This window comes from Tupaia chinensis, unplaced genomic scaffold (genome assembly GCF_000334495.1).
Source record: "Tupaia chinensis unplaced genomic scaffold, TupChi_1.0 Scaffold000532_1, whole genome shotgun sequence".
Taxonomy (NCBI): Eukaryota; Metazoa; Chordata; class Mammalia; order Scandentia; family Tupaiidae; genus Tupaia; species Tupaia belangeri.
Window position 1 is genome coordinate 2,760,680 of NW_006160045.1, and position 16,426 is coordinate 2,777,105.

Here is a 16,426-nt window from a genome sequence, read left to right on the forward strand (position 1 = left end):
GGCCAGGAATCAAAATTCAGGATGGAAAAGTATCTGGCAGAGTTGGTATATGGTATGAAATTTATGAGAAATACTTCTTTCAAAAGGGTAGAGCCTCAAGCCCTCTACATCAACCAATTTTCTTGTTCACTTAACCTTTAGCTTTCTGTTCTCAAAACAATTTTTTTTTCTCCTTTAGTTTAAAATGCCAGAAAGTGGCCTTGACAAGCTCTTTCTCTTCTATCAGCAGTACCTGCTTTCATGGAGGAGTGGGGAGAAGAAACTGGTACTGTGATGAGTTCTCTACCAAAGAGGGATCAAAGGGGTACAGGGGAGATTACCACTACTGTGGGAAATGTTTGCCTTTAATCCAGGCAGTCAACAGCACTTTCTTATTATAGTGTATCTCTACATCAACTTAGATGTAAAACTTAAGAGCCTTTCATAAGTATCAGGCACTTATGGTAACACTGTTATGGTTTGGATAACTTAGTTTTAAATTTTTGCAATAAGGCATGTGTGCTTGTCAGAGAAAGAGAGGGACAAAGAAAGAGAGACCTTAAGGAAGAAAACACCTCCTGGAGGGATGGCCATGCCAAAATCCCTTTTCTTCCATTCTCTTCCCAGGATTTCAGGCAGTCCCACACATGCCCAATGTGTTTTTTTGTTTTGTTTTGTTTTGTTTTTTTTGCTATAGGGTGCGTGCTCTCACTAGCCAGACAGAGAGACAGAGAGATAGAAAGCGAGAAATCACCCCCCAAGGGGCATGGCCACGCCGCAATCCCTTCTCCTCCATTCTCCTCTCGGGATCATGGGTACGCACGCACATGCGCCCAGCGTGAGTTTAAGCCATCAGGTCTGGGACTTGAACCACAGTCGACTATGTGGGAGTCCAGCGACATAGTCATTTCGCTAACTGTTGGTCCCCATGCCTGATGTGTTTTTCAAGCCTCTGGGACTGGGAGCCAAACCACACAGTCACCACACGAGATCCAGCTGCCTTAACACCCACACCACCTGGCCGGCCCCAGTTCAGATGATTGTCTCAAAAGTTCATGTTTCTAAATTTGGGTATCCCCTAAAAATTCCAAGTTGGGACATGATTATACTGTAAGGGTATTAGTGAAGATTTAATTCCTTCATGGTGTCCCAAGGAGCATTTGTGTATGATAGTGTCATTAACATAGCACCTCTGTGATTGCATTTTTGTGTTTATCAGGAGATGGACGAGGCAAGTCAGAGCCACATGGGTATAGATCATGCTCTGCTCTGCTAAAAGTCCTGCATTCCACTACTGTGATTCTTTCCAGCTAGTTTAGTGAATAAATTTCTATTTTCTTTATAAATCACCTAGTCTCAGGTATATCTGTTAGCAATGCAAAAATTGGACTAAGATAATTACAAAAGGTGACTTTTTGGGACATACATTAAGTAAGGTTGTCTATTGACAGATACGATAAGAAAAATACAAATCATAATGTGTAATACCTTAACTTGAGGGTTGGAGAGGAGGATCTCAGCACTTTTTAATTACTACCAGCACGGTAAAACAGAGATAGGGCATTTTACTTTAGTCAGCTCTTCAAGGATACCCTATTTTAATTGTGTACAGAGCTTTTGAGTTTGGATACATGTTCCGCTCCTCTTCTTAGAAGATATTCATTCAGTGCTACTATTGTTTATTTGCTTCTTTTTGACCATGCTTTTGTTTCTTTCCTTTGCTTCATTTTTTTTTTTTTTAAAAGAGATTTTTGCTAAAGGGCACATGCGCTTGCCGGAAAGACAGAGACCAGAGACAGAAAGCATAAGATCACCCTCCAGGGGAGATGGCTACATCACAATCTCTTCTCTCTCAGGAGTTTGGGCATGACTAATATGTGCTCGCTTCCTGTATTTTAAGCTGCTGGGTCCTGCACTCCAACCTTGGTCAACTATGTGGGAGTCAGTGACATAATCATTACACCATCTACTGGTCCCAACTGTGCTTTTGTTTCTAAGACACGATTTTTTCTTGGTTTTCTCTTATTCCCTTGTATGATCCTTTTCAGTCACCTTTGTTTACTCTTATTCCTTTCTCCATTAATAATGGTCATGCTAGAAAGTTTATATTGGTCTTCTCTCTACCTTTTCTCTGGTTGATCTCATTTCTTATTTTATATTCAACTATCCTCTACTCTCTTAATCCGTATTTTCAGCCCAGATTTCCTACCTAAGAACCACAAATTTATAGTCAACTGACTACTGGACATGACAGCAACTTTTACATTTTTAAATTATTTATTTATTATAGGGCACATGTGCTCACGAGAGAGAGAGAGAGGGAAAAAAAAAGAGAGAAGGAAAGTGAGAAAGCAAGCCACCGGGTCTGGGAATCAAAACCACATTTGGCTTTGTGGGAGTCCAGAGCCTCAACCACCATACCATCTGCCTGCCCCACAACAGCAGCTTTTAAATTGCTTTCTCTGCTTCTGACCTTTCCAATTTTCAACCCATACTTCACACTTATGACAATGATTTGACCATTTCACTGTTCTACTTAAGTGTTTTCAATGATTTCCCACTGCATTCAGCATGGAGTCTTTAGTGTGATACCCAAGGGACATCACTATCTTGTCTAATAGCCTCTCTCTAAAACTAGCTGTGATCTGTTGAACAAGTGCTGCTTGCTCCTGTGTTTTGGAAAGGGCTACCCACCATGCCTGTTATAGAATTAAACATGTTTCAAAACTGGCTCAGCTAAATTGTGTGTGTGTATTTTTTTTTTAAGAGAGATTTTAATTTTTCTCTGGGGCACATGTGCTTGCCAGAGAGACAAGAGAGAGACAGAGACACAGAAAGTGAGAAATTATCCCCTCCCCAAGTGGATGATATGTATACCACAATCCCTTTTCCTCTGTTCTCCTCCTGGGATCTTGGGCACACATGCATACGTGCCCAGTGTGAGTTTGAAACTACTGGTCCAGGACTTTGAATCAAATCAGCATGTAGGAGGAGTCCAGTAATGTAACTGCTGCACCATCTGCTGGTCTAAGCAACTAAATTCAGTATTTTTTTAAAACATCTTACAAGTCAACACTAGGTTCCTAGTCATAAAGTTTACATTCATGTATGTGTGTGTGTGTGCATGCATGTGTGTGTGTGTGTGTTTCTATTTGTGTGTTTTTGTTTCCCTCCTCTACAGGGTGTGAGGAAGCAAATACAGAGAGAAACAGTGAAGAGTGCTAAAGATTATGATTAAAAGGAAACAAGTTAGTGGAACCAGCATTTAGCCTAATGGCTATGTTGCTGAGCTTCCATGTAGCCAATCATAGTTCGAGTCCTGGACCCAGTGGCTTAAACTCACGCCAGGCACGTGTGTGTGCTTGCCCAAGATCCCGAGAGGAGAATGGAGGAGAAAGGATTGCGGTGTGGCCATCCCCCCTGGGGGGGGGGTGATTTCTTGCTTTCTGTCTCTCTGTCTCTCTCTTTCTAGCGAGTGCACACGCCCTATAGCAAAAACCTCTCCAAAAAAAGGGAAACAAGTTAGTGACAATGACTACTGGGGGTATTTCACTGGATTGTATGGCTGAAGACTTTTCTGATAAAGGGTTGTTTTACCCAAGATCTCCTTTCAGAAGCTATTGGTACATTTTCTCCACCAACTGCAACATACTATTTTTAACTTAATTGTTTTTACCTGTATTTGGATCCCACTAAAAACTCTTTTTTTTAAAAATTCTTAATTATCCCTTAGTTATTTTCATAAAACCCTGCTTTTCAAAAAATGTGAATAGGATTTCCTACTAGAATAATAAAGAGAGAATAGTTGGTCTTTCTTTTTCTTTTTAAATGAGAAAAATAGAGGAAAAAAAGTGGATGATAGCACATATTATAGAGAGGTAGGTAAGTATTTTTGGCAGAATCTTGCCATGCCACCATCTTCCTGCCCTGGCTTGCAGTTGGCCAGAACCATAGGCACAGCCCACTGTGCCCGGCCCATGTAGGTTGGGCTGGGAACGAAAGCTGGGCTTCCATGTGGCCCCAGCTACTGTACAGCAGCACCCTCCCACATGTGCCACCATGGCTAGGCCTATTCTTCCTACTTTCTCCTTAAAATACATCTTATGTAAATATGTTGTTTGCTTTATTTAGAGTTTAAAAATATTAGTATTTAGTCCTTAGAAGCAACACATTCATTTCTTGAGGAGAAAAACTCAGCTTTCTTGATATGAATCCCTCTTTCCTAACACAGTCTGGCACAGAGGTGATGTTGAATAAAAGTTGCTAAATGAATGAACAAGTTCTCAAAATCATGGAGTAAAAAGGGAAAGACACAATATGAAAGTTTTCAGGATCACAGAACATTGAAATTCAGACACAACGGCTGATGGCTCCAACTTCCATCCTGAACATCTAAACTTAAAGAGGGAGCTCATCCAAACAATTTGGTATGAAAACTGTATCTACTTGGGACCAGCAGTTAGCATAATGGCTATGTTGCTGGACTCCCACATAGTCAACCACGGTTCGAGGACTGGATCCGGTGGCTTAAACTCACGCCGGGCATGTGTGCGTGCGTGCCCAAGATCCTGAGAGGAGAATGGAGGAGAAGAGATTGCAGCATGGCCATCCCCCCTGGGAGGTGATTTCTCGCTTTCTGTCTCTCTTGTCTCTGTCTGTCTGGTGAGCGAACGCGCCCTATAAGCAAAAAACCTCTCCGAAAAAAGAAAAAAAAAACCAAACCACTGTATCTACTCCTATCCCCCTAAGGTGATTCTTTATGCTTCTTGGTCTTTGTTTTTCCCACGCCCACAGGTTATTTCATATTCAGACATTTGATTCCATAGTTCCCCCTGCTTGTTTCCCCAGAACCTGACTAATGAGCCTGAATTTGGCGTCCAGCTTTAACTACAGCTAATGAAACCTCAGCTCTGTTTCTTTTGTAGTCACAGGATAATGTACAACCCTTGTTTTTCCTTGCAGTATGGTTTCAGCTTTGTTTTCTAACTTAGACAAAAATCGACTCAGTTACCTATCTAATCACATACTGTCATTACTCTCTTGAGTCCTGTTCTAAAATCTTGGATTTTTCTAGTCATACTGTGACCATATAATTTTCTGCCAAAACTGTTAACTGTTTGAGAATGAAAAAAGGATGCTTGTAATAATCATGGATAACAGGTGTAATCCAGTGATTGAGGTCATCCTCTCTATCCACAGTCTCCTAAGGAACCTCGTTTGCAATTATAACTTCTTTCCTGGCTTTCTACTGTCCTGGCCAGTCTGGTTCCTTGCACTGTAACTTCCACTTTGGCTCCATACTTGATCTTTTATTGCTAAAAGGGTTTCCCAGTACTTGTCAGGACCTTGTGCAGGGTCCTATGTGGAAACTCCTAATAAGGTGATGAATAACCAGAGTCAACATTTATAGAGTTCTTATTAAGAAGATAGGCTTTGTGATAAGCCTTTCATATGTTTTGTTAAATTCTTTTTATAACTTCTGAAATTTCCTCCACTTTACAGATAAAAGAAAATGAGGTTTTTTTAAAAGAGGTTAATTTACTCAAGAGTACACCATAGCACATGCTGAGCTTATACTTGATCCCAGAGGTCTGTCTGCCAGCCGGTGTTCATGTTCTTAAATATGATCATGTGCATCATCTCCCAAATCTTTAAAAATTGTTTTTAAAGATTTTTTCTGCCATACGGCTATGCACTTGCCAGAAAGAAAGAGACAGAGAGGACACAGAGAGGAGGAAGGTGAAAAATCACCTCCCTAGGGAGATGGCCACACAGCAATTACTTCTCCTCTGTTTTCTCCTTGCGATTTCTTTTCCTTTTTCTTTTTTTTTTTTTTTTTTTAGATTTTTGCCATAGGGCATGCTGAAGAGCCCCTCAAGACTCAAATCATGGTCGGCCATGTGGGAGTCCAACACTTTAACCACCATGCCACTTGCTGGCCCCATAAAATAATTTCAATTGGAAAAGAATTCAGCTATTAGGAATGAAATACCCAATATTTCTTAAATCCATTATTTTTATTATCAACTCTAATAATACTTTTCCTATTAACACTTATTTCCTAGACTAATGGGTCTCAGAAGTTTCAAATTGGGTACCTCAACAGTAGAAATTGTGAGCATAGACTCTTCAATAAATTTATGTTTAATAATTACATATATGTACTGAGGTAGTAATAGATTACATACACTGTAGAATACATGCTAAAACAGAAACTAAAAATATGAACTTAAAAGTAAACATAAGTCTTTGTTTAGCTTTGAGGCCTGGTAGTTAAGGGAACTAGATTCCAAATAACCCACCACACAGATTGAGTCCCAGACTCTGCAGCTTGAAAAAACAGCAAATGTACAAGTGTACCCCAAATCTCAACAGGATGTAGGAATGGAGAAGGGACTGTGGAATGATAATGACCCACTGGGGGTGCTTTTGCCTTGTCCCCTTCTCTTTGTCTCTCTCTCTCTCTGAATGTATGCATCTCTGGCAATTTAAAAACAAGCAATCAACAACAAAAAAGCCATCCTAATTATTTTTCTGCATACCCAAGAGTATTGCCCATTCCATGAGAGTCCATTCTGGAAACTTGGCATGTAAATCAGTGCACCTCAAACGTTAATGTGCATACAAATTACCTGGAGATCTTATTTTTTTATATGGATTCTGATTCAGTATGTTTGAGATGGGCCTAGACTCTATATTTCTAATAACTTCCCGAGTAGTTAATGTTGCTTATTCATGGAGCACATTTTGAGTAATAAGATTTTAAACAACAGATTAATGTTTAGCCAAACTTATGCTGCTATTTTCTGGGAAATAAAATAACTGATTCTAAAGTCAACTTTCTATTACGGTAGGAAAAACTATCATAAGTCATCATAATATACATTAACTAGTAACATAAAAGAACATATATATCTGAAGTTTAGATGATCATAATGACTAGACATACACTTGGCTAAACTGGGAGTATTATAAACAACTAATTTGGTTTTCACATATACCTTTTCTATCACCAAAGATGGCGGTAAATAGACATTTAAGAAAATAAGTAAGGACAAGGAACAAAAATAATTAAAATATATTTTATCTGCTTCCAACATGAAGTCAGAAGGCAAGAAATCTGCGGTAACTATTACCAGCCAACATTTATATTTTTGTTAACACAGCTACAGCAACCTGTTTGCTGACTGATTTTAGTTTCTAAATAAATACATGCAGAGCAAGAATGTCCACAGTATGCTATTTTTAAAGCCTATCATCAATTCACACAAGTTTAAAAGGTCCAAACAGTTTAAATGTACAGGACTTTAAAGTATGCAACCTAGGAAGATCATAATGCAAGCAAAGATAATCAGAAAGTTTCTGCTCCTTAACTGTTAGTTTTGTAGTCCCCTAAAAAAAAACCCTCAAGTTCCAGTACCACTGAATGCTTGAGAACAGTTCACATTCACTCTCCTGTAAAATCCAAGGGTAAAATACACCACAGAACAACTAACATCATACCCAAATTGCAATTATTTACCTTGTCAATCATTTTTCTTGCTTCCACTTCCTCACTGTTGGGATTCTCTAACTCAATGGTATAAGTACCCTTGTCACTTTGGTCATCATCATTATCCTTTTCAGAAGTAGCAGAAGTAGCTTGGTTTTTTAACATTTTATCCATCTCCTGGCTTGGTCTGTGCCCCAGACTCCCTGAACTTCTTAATAATGCAGTTTGTAGGAAGGGTATTGACACCGATGGTTCCTCTGATTTCTGCTTTAATAATTTCCCATGTGGAACACCATGCCCCCCTCTGTGATGCGCAGAGCTAGTCTGTAAAGACAAAGAAACCACTTTGGCATCTGCTGTTGGAGATTTTGCTTTTTCAAGTTTTGCATGTGGTGTTGAATAAGCAGTTTCCTGACACAAGATTCCTGCACTTTGAGTAAAAGAATATGACCGCCTTTTTCTGGGATTGTCTTCATCAAAGAATGCAATCATAAAAGCAGTTTGACTTACAACAGCTTGATCTTGATGCTTTTCTGTAGCCTGGACCTTCTGTAGCTTTTTCTGCTCTGAATGGTGGCGCCTTAAATGTTCCTCAAGAGTTGCACGTTTGCTACAGCGCCTGTGAGCCCCAGCATTCTCTGAATCACTCTGTGTACCATCATCATGTTTATTTCCTGGGATACAAAAAAGAAATTGCATAATAGAGAAGGGAAAAAAATCCCATGTAGAAACTTAGAAGCATATACAAAAGTGCCATTTGTTTTTGCCTCCTCCCCTTTTCAATTCAAAGTCATATGTTCTTTTCAGTAACAGGCTCTGCAAACGTCTCTCAATTGCAATGGTTACATTCAAATTTCATCAACCAACAATGAGGTCCTTTATAAACAACTAAATACGATTGTCTTTCTTTCTCCCAGTTTTTACTTTATGATGATTTGTCAATGCCTTAATAGATAAGTGATGCTCTATTATCTGTGATACTTTATATTTATAACATCATGATAATGCTGCCTTGAAACCTTACACTAATTTGACATTAAAATGTTGAACCTAGCATGAAAAAAAATACAAAAAGGATGATACCACCAAAATATTTATTGTTACATAGGAAAAGAGAATATAAATAGCACAATAATATGAATCTTAACTTTCAATGGTATTCAGTACTCCCAAAAATTCATCCTATTTTCCTATTTTTCTTTTTCTTTTTTTGCTATAAGGTTCATGTGCTTGCAGGAGAGAGAGAGAGCAACACAGTGAGAAGCAAAGTGAAAAATCATCCCTCGTAATGGCCACACTGCGGTCCCAACACTTTCATTCTCCTCTAGGAATTTTGGGGACATGAACACATTTACCTGTCATATTTTTCAAGCCGTTGGGACTGGGACTCAAACTGAAGAGTTGGCCAGGTGGAATCAAGCTGCCTTAACCTCCACAAAACCTGCTGGCCTGCTTGTTTTCCTTTTAAATAAAAAGATTCAAATTTGTAGTTCCCACTAATTATGAGAACAGTTTTTCCAAATGTCTTTCTGTGAGAATTTTTGAAAACTGCATTTGTGCTCTAAATTCAGGCAGCTCTAAATAGTTAATTAAAGCATGCTAAGAGGCCTATCAAGAAAGAATATTCTATTAAATCCCTATATAAATCTAAGGTCCCACTAGGCAAACAGCATGATTTTAAATATAACCAGATGTCTTTTCTATACTGCATGTAGAGTAAAGTTAAAATATATGTGAATTCTGAAATATCAGCTTACTAACAAAGGTTTTTTATGTTTGTTTGTTTATTTTTGTTTTGTTTGATATCAGAGCAAGTAAAAACCATAAAGTAGTTACCCTTCTTAGTTCTGTTAGGGACTTGATGCAGCACTATTAAAATAACTTGGTTTTTCACTGGTTTAGAATTCTTACTACTTAAATAATATATTTTTTAAAGTAATCAAGTTATTGTATTATTACAGAATGAAATTGAAAAATCAAGGAATATTCAATGTGTGTTTTATATGGAATCACAAGTCAGTGCTTAAATGATGGCTACTTTAGAGATTATAAGTAAATCTAGTCAACCAGTTATATTCTATTGTTTCTAGAACTGAATCTTATTTTTAAATTTCTCTAGACTACAAATTCTAATATAAACATCCAATGAATAATTCGGTACTAAACAAGAAAATGATAGGAAATAAATTATTTTAGGAGCCAGCTAGACCTTGTGCAGAAGAGGATAGGTTCCTGGCTAGCTCCTTGAGAATGGGCTATGAAATCCTCTGTAATATTATTATAGAGCTGGCCCCATAGCCTAGTGCTTAATGGAGCTGGCTCTTAAATGGCTGACCACATGGTTAAGGTCCAGGCTCCAGGAGCCTGAAAGATACTCTAACAACATGTGTGAGCATGCTCAAAATCCCAACAGGATGGAGAAATGGAGAAGAAAGGATTAGAGATAGCATAACCATGCTGTACTGGGGGATACCTTTTCCATCTCCCTTTCTCTCTGGTGAGTGCATGCACCATATCACAAAAGAAAAAAGAAAAAAGAAATACTTGAAGGGTGAGAAGACTAAAAGACGTATGTTGTCCAGTGAAAATGCTGAGTTTTAATACTCATGGTTTTATTCCTAATGATTTAAAGGCTACTAACTGAGGCTAATGATTTAATACAAGAGGATTGTGGTATAAAAGAAATGAGAAGATTCAGAATAGATAATGACAGAACACATAGAAAAGGGTAATGTTTTGGAAAAGGACTGGACAAGGGAAACAAAGGGAGTAAACTGATCAAAATGGAGGGTGTTTGGGGAACCTTCCAAAGTGATAGTGTTAACATTTTAAAAATCAGATAAAAAAAAAATCTGAAAATCTTTTTCAAATTATGAACTATTCAAAAATGCAATTTGAAAACAAATAAACAAGGTTTAATTAATGGAATCCCTGTTTCAGGTAACCAAGCTTGGAATTAAGCTAGGGATCACAGGAAGCAGATGGAAAGCAAAATCCAAATTAAACCATTAGATCAAATAGAAAATTTACTAAAAAAAAATACATTTTAAAACCTAGTTCATAAGAACTGAAAATAACTAAATTCCAATATTTCTTTTGTTATAAGACCAAATAACTCACATTATACACATACTCAAAAGTTTTAATAAAAATATAATCTTTACAAAATTTAATTATTGTTCCAACATATACAGCTTGGCACCTAGTAGGGTCAGGCCCTTCCAAGTATCTTTTCTATAATTTATGTTTGAGGTTTCTACCCATTTTCTTTCTTGTAAAATGCTCATATTTCTCAGTGTTACACAAGATGAGGTATCTGAGCAGAGCTGCAATTCTGTTTTTACTCAACAAAAAGATCACTAGGAAATTCTTACCAATTTTCAGTTCCTTTTGCCTATCATTAACAATGCCTCAATATGTTAAAGTTCTTTTAACATTGTTTTTAGGGTTGGTTAGAGGTATAAAGTCAGGAGCTGTGGCCAAAAAAAAAAAAAGCTGCAACTCTTCTCAAGGGTAAAAGTGTATGGGCTTTGTGAACATTATTCTCTTCACTGTCCCAAATCACGTGCACTTTACTCTCGTAGGAGCAAGGCTTTCCTATTTTTGTTTTGCCTACTTTCAACTTTTTAACTGATCTGAACAATTGCTAAAAGTCTAACTTTTATATAATTGTTACTAATTGCTATTATTATATTTCTTTCGATTCTGAGTACATATGTTTGATATCTTAAATTGTGGAAAATTGCTGTCTAATGATGGTAGCTCTAACTTTTGAAGAAAGTCAAATATTATTTGTAAATATGTCCAGAGAAGTAAAATTAATCTACCTCGGATAAAAAATGAGTTATATTCATACAAAAATGTTGTTGGATGGCTTGTAAAATAGTTAAAGGCAACTATAAAAGAAGAGTATGCTGGGCAGGCTGTCCATGATTCAGACTGGCAGAAGATCAGAATGTACCGTGACATCATGTCCCTGTGAGGGATGCTTAATCTTTGTCTCTCTTATACTCATGGAACAAATAAACTTCATAAAGTTTATTTAATTTTAAAAAATGGCTTAAAAATAACATATAGGGGAACCAGCAGGTGGAATGGTGGTTAAGGTGCTGGACACTCCTACATGGCTGACCATAGATCAAGTCCTGGACCTGGTGTCTTGCTTTCTCACTTTCCCTCTCCCTTTCTCTGTCTCTCTTTGGTCAAATTTAAAATAAAAATGAATAAATGAATAAAATTTAATAAATAATTCTGAAAAAAATAAATAACTGCAGCAGTACAGGTACTAGAGTGTTGCTATACAAGGCTAGGGCCACTTGAGAGCCCAGGTTCAGATCTTGGATCAACCTGAACAGGCCAGTTGAGGTGGCACACACCTGTAAGTCCAAGATGACAGGGAGGCTAGGGGAAGAGGACTGTGATGACAAAATCCTGTCCCCCCCCAAAAAAGAACCATCCACATATACAAAAACAAAACAAAACAAAAACCTACTACTCTCCCACACTCATCAAAACAAAACAAAACCCAAAATAATACTTCAAATAGTTATGATGACTAAAGTAGTTACAGTTAAAATGATTTAATAAAAGTATAATATTTTTAAATGGTATCTTTCAAAAGGTCCTTTCACTCATTTTTCCAAATATCAAGAGTGGTTTAAAAAGACTGAGTTATTGCTACACTTTCAAAGTTCATGGTAACACTAATAATATACTAAGATATCAGTATTATTTATCTAAATCATATGATTGATCAGTTTACAAGAGCAGCTTTTAACTGGGAGCTTTAACCTTCACATACACATACATAGTTATGTATTAACAATGTCCAGGGGCCCAGTGGTGGCATGGCGGTAAAGCGCAATGCTTTGTTACACAAACCTATGTGGGAAGGTTGCCAGTTTGTGTCTGGGACATCCTTGAGTGCTTGGGCACACGTGTGTCCCTGATCTGCAGTGGCTGAAGCTGGAAGTCGAATACTGTGTCAAGACTGTGTTAGGGATGCTATTGTATTTTTGTCTCTGTCTCTCTCAGCCATTGAATAAATAAATAAAATGTATACAGACAGAGAGAGCAAGAGAGAGAGAGACTCCAATAAAAGCTAAAGATCACAATCATATCTCAGAAGTACACAGGCCATGGGTAGCTCCACAGTGCAATGATTAAGTGCTGCAGACGGGAAGCTAAATTCCACACAGCCAAATGTGGCTCAATTTCCATTCATGGCAGCTTGACAAACACGGGGGATGTGTGAGTGTATGTGTGTATATTTGTGTGTGTGCACATGCATTCGAAATTCTGATGGATTGAAGAAATGAGGAAAAAAAAATGCAGTGTGACCATGCTTCACTGGAGGTACTTTCTCCCCCTCTGTGGTAAGTGCATATGGCCTCTGGCAATTAAAAACGTACACATGCCAGGTAACTGCTGATGACTGTAATTGAATACTGTAACAGGCCTCAATAAAGAATTAGATAATCACATAATCTAACTATCCAGAAATGTACCAGAAGTAAATCAGAAATAAATTTAAGAATACTATTTCTTCAGTACCTGAACAAAATCCCAGGGCATAAGGTATGGATTAAGTTTGGGTCAGTCTTGTCACTGATAGCAAACATCATTATTTATTCAAATTACTGAGTACCTAACACATACACATCCCAGAGGAATAGTTAGGGATATATGGTCATGGATGTCAAGAGTGTTTCTTAAAATCCCATTAACTCCTAATAGATTAACACACGACTGCAATGTGATCAAAATCATTTTCCTTATAAATAGCTCATTAAGCAAAATATTAGACAGAGTAACACAAATCTGTATTTAATTAATCTTAAAATAAATTCAATTGAAAGCCAATGTGGGGAAATGGATTGCCTGATACAATGATGTACAGGTATAAAGATCTTACTAATTTTGGCCAAGTGCTACACTAATGAAGCATACTAAATTACTATTTCACAAAGAAACATTCAACTGTAATTTTCACAAAGTCTAATATTGAAAAAAATTAAGTAGGTTAATAGACTGCTAGTAAATTTCTAGACAATAGACAAAAATATTTGTTTTGTGAGTAACCATTGAAGACAGTCTGAAGCATTCTATCAACAGGACTGTATTACCCAAGTAGAATTTTTTGGCCCATACCAAATGGTTCGAAATTTCTTTCAAAATCTAGGTACTGACATTTTACTGGAAGCATCATAATTAAGAACAGAATTTAATATGTCTTTTCCCTAAATCAAGAAAATGGTGTAATCTACCTCCTAGGGAATTTCACTGGTAAACTGCATACATTTTATATTTCCATAGGAAAAAGGAGCATACTTAGTGGCATAAATATAATTTCACAAAACAAAGCTGTTTTTGGCAAGAAACTGAAGGAATATTATTTTGAATGTATAAATGGAACATAGGTAGTGTGGTTTGATTTTGGACTCTAAATATAAATTGTGAAAAATAGGTTTTCTGCCATCTAACTATCTAATAGTAGTTTGGTAAACGTGAAGACTGAATTTTCTTTATCATAAAAGAAGAAGTTCTGAAACGATCAATTCACTTTACCTTTCAACCTTTTCAAGTACACTGGAACATCACTTTTAATACTTTTGGAATCCTCTTCTGTTCTTTCCCATACCATTTGAGGAGGATTGTTTTGTGCTAGCCAGTCAGCTACTTTGTTTTCTGGTGCCATCATTCCTGTTTGAATCCCTGGTAAGTCTTGAGTTCCTGGAGAAGACTTCTTTGACTTGTGGCGTTGATCGGAAGTAAACTTTGTCACATGGTCTCTAATAGTCACCTTCCCTGGGGTACTGTCATCAAATTCGATGGTAAATGATGCATGCCCTGCACCTGCTGTGTGGGAACTTGGTGTGTCTTTTGTTGGGATTTCATGAATAGTACTCTCTGTGATTTGTGATGGCTGCTGAAATTCTTTTGTAGGGATTTCAAAATAACTCGGTTCCCTACAGAAAGGAAAGAGTACTTCTTCATTTGCAGCTGCAGATTGTTCCTCAACTTGCTTGGCATCTATACTGCACCCTAATGAGAAAAATAAGAGAAAATTCAAAATATTTGGGAGCTTGTAGCACTTGAGAGAGTCTGGTAATGGCCACATGTTTTACTCCATGAGAATCAGAAGGCAGGTCAGTTTGGATGAAAAATAATGCATTTATATCATGAAAAAGTGTCACAGAGAAAGAAGAATCTCGATTATAAACATGCCATTCATTACCAATAGATGAAGAGAGGCAGAAGCAATGGCAAAGGATAGCAAAGCGGTCAAGAGCGGGAGCCTGTGTGGCTAGGTCCTTATTTTTATCCAACTTGGATCTAAAAATCATCAAAGAGCAAAAGAACTAAAATCAAATGTAGATGGAGATGCATATGCAATTAAAAGTCTGGAGTGGCAGAAAAAGCATGAACTTTCTTAAGTCAGCGAATGAAATATCTGAAATATCTATGAACACATGTAGAGCTCCAAAAGAGAACAGGTACTCAGATGAGATAAATATGAAATAAATATGTAAGTGATATTTTGGAAGTATGATTCCACTTACCATTCACTCCTCACAATTATATTCAAAGATACTATTTTTAGAATGATAAAAATATTACTGATGTGTGATCCTAACAAGAAGACAGATACATTTTTAAAATACTAAGAGAATAAAGATAAAACACAATTTACTTGCAGCACTGCAATCTAAGCAGCAATGTGAAAGAAACAAGATAAAAATAGAAAATGCAGTTGCTAGTCAATAATACCTCTAGAGAAAATTAGTTTATATTTCTATACAGTAGAATGCTATTAAAATAAAATTTAAAAAACAATCCTTGTACATTTCTATAAAGTATAATGCTATAAAATAAATTTTTAAAAAAATTTGGAGAGGTTTTTGCTATAGGGTGTGTGTGCTCACCAGAAAAAGAGAGACAAAGAGACAGAAAGTGAGAAATCATTCCCCAGGGGGATGGCCACACCACAATCCCTTCTTCTCCTTTTTCCTCTCGGGATCTTGGGCACGCATGCACATGCACCCGATATAAGTTTAAGCCACCGGGTCCAGGACTTGAACTGTGGTCGACTACATGGGAGTCCAGCAACATAGCCATTACACCAACTGCTGGTCCCTAAAATAATTTTTTTTAAAAAATTACATTAAAGAAATCCTTGGAACCCTGAATTATAAACCTCAAATGAACAAGAGTTGGTAAAAGGAGCAGGCAACTCTGGAATAACTTCACGATTCTCCTGTTGCCTCAGAAACTAATATAAAGGTATAAAAATAGATGTGCTTCTAAATAAAATACATAAAGGTTTATAAATGACTATGACAATTAAAACAAAATGGTTATGTATGTTATTAGATTCTGCATATGCAAAAAAAAAAAAAGATTAAGCTGCTATATGGTTGAGGAAGCAAAAGAACCATTTCTATCAAGATAGTGAAGAGAATCCAAATGAAATATATTTCCCTAAAGCTTAAAAGTCCATTCTGTTTTGGGGTCCAGCAGATGGTGCAATGGTTATGTCACTGGACTCCCATATGGCTGACTGGAGTTCAAGTCCCAGACCCAATGGCTTCAAACTCACGCCGGGCGCATGTGCGTGCATGTCCAAAATTCCAAGAGGAGAATGGACTGCAGTGTTGCCATCACCCCCTGGGGGCGCTGATTTCTTGCTTTCTGTCTCTGTCTCGCCAGTGAGTGCATACACCTTATACCAAAAATCTCTAAAGAAAACAAAAAGTCCATTCTGTTTTTAAATAGATTGATAGAAAAATCATTTAAAGGCAGTATTTTAAGAAAAGGCAATGCATGGTGACTAGTTGTTTCTAAACAATCATAAAACTGTCTATTTTTAGGTTATAGAGAAATGAAATAGTAACCCTGTAATCAAATATGTTGAAAGAGTATAAAAAAGACATCAAACTGGATTTTCAAAAAATA

General features: G+C 37.1%; 1 protein-coding gene across 10 annotated transcripts in view; it reads right to left on the reverse strand.

Moving 5' to 3' along the window:
• The window catches only part of CEP170 (centrosomal protein 170), a 147,073-nt gene that overhangs the window by 49,942 nt on the left and 80,705 nt on the right, over positions 1 to 16,426 (reverse strand). For 6 of the 10 annotated variants that reach the window (XM_006157210.3, XM_027775211.1, XM_006157208.3 and 3 more), the window contains exons 8-10: positions 14,039 to 14,515; positions 7,982 to 8,145; positions 7,502 to 7,795 (exon numbers count right to left, since the gene is read on the reverse strand). In XM_006157210.3, coding sequence (XP_006157272.1) covers positions 7,502 to 7,795; positions 7,982 to 8,145; positions 14,039 to 14,515 — 935 coding nt within the window. The remainder of the gene's footprint in view (positions 1 to 7,501; positions 7,796 to 7,981; positions 8,146 to 14,038; positions 14,516 to 16,426) is intronic. The other 4 variants (XM_027775213.1, XM_006157215.3, XM_006157214.3 and 1 more) reach the window with 1 other exon arrangement.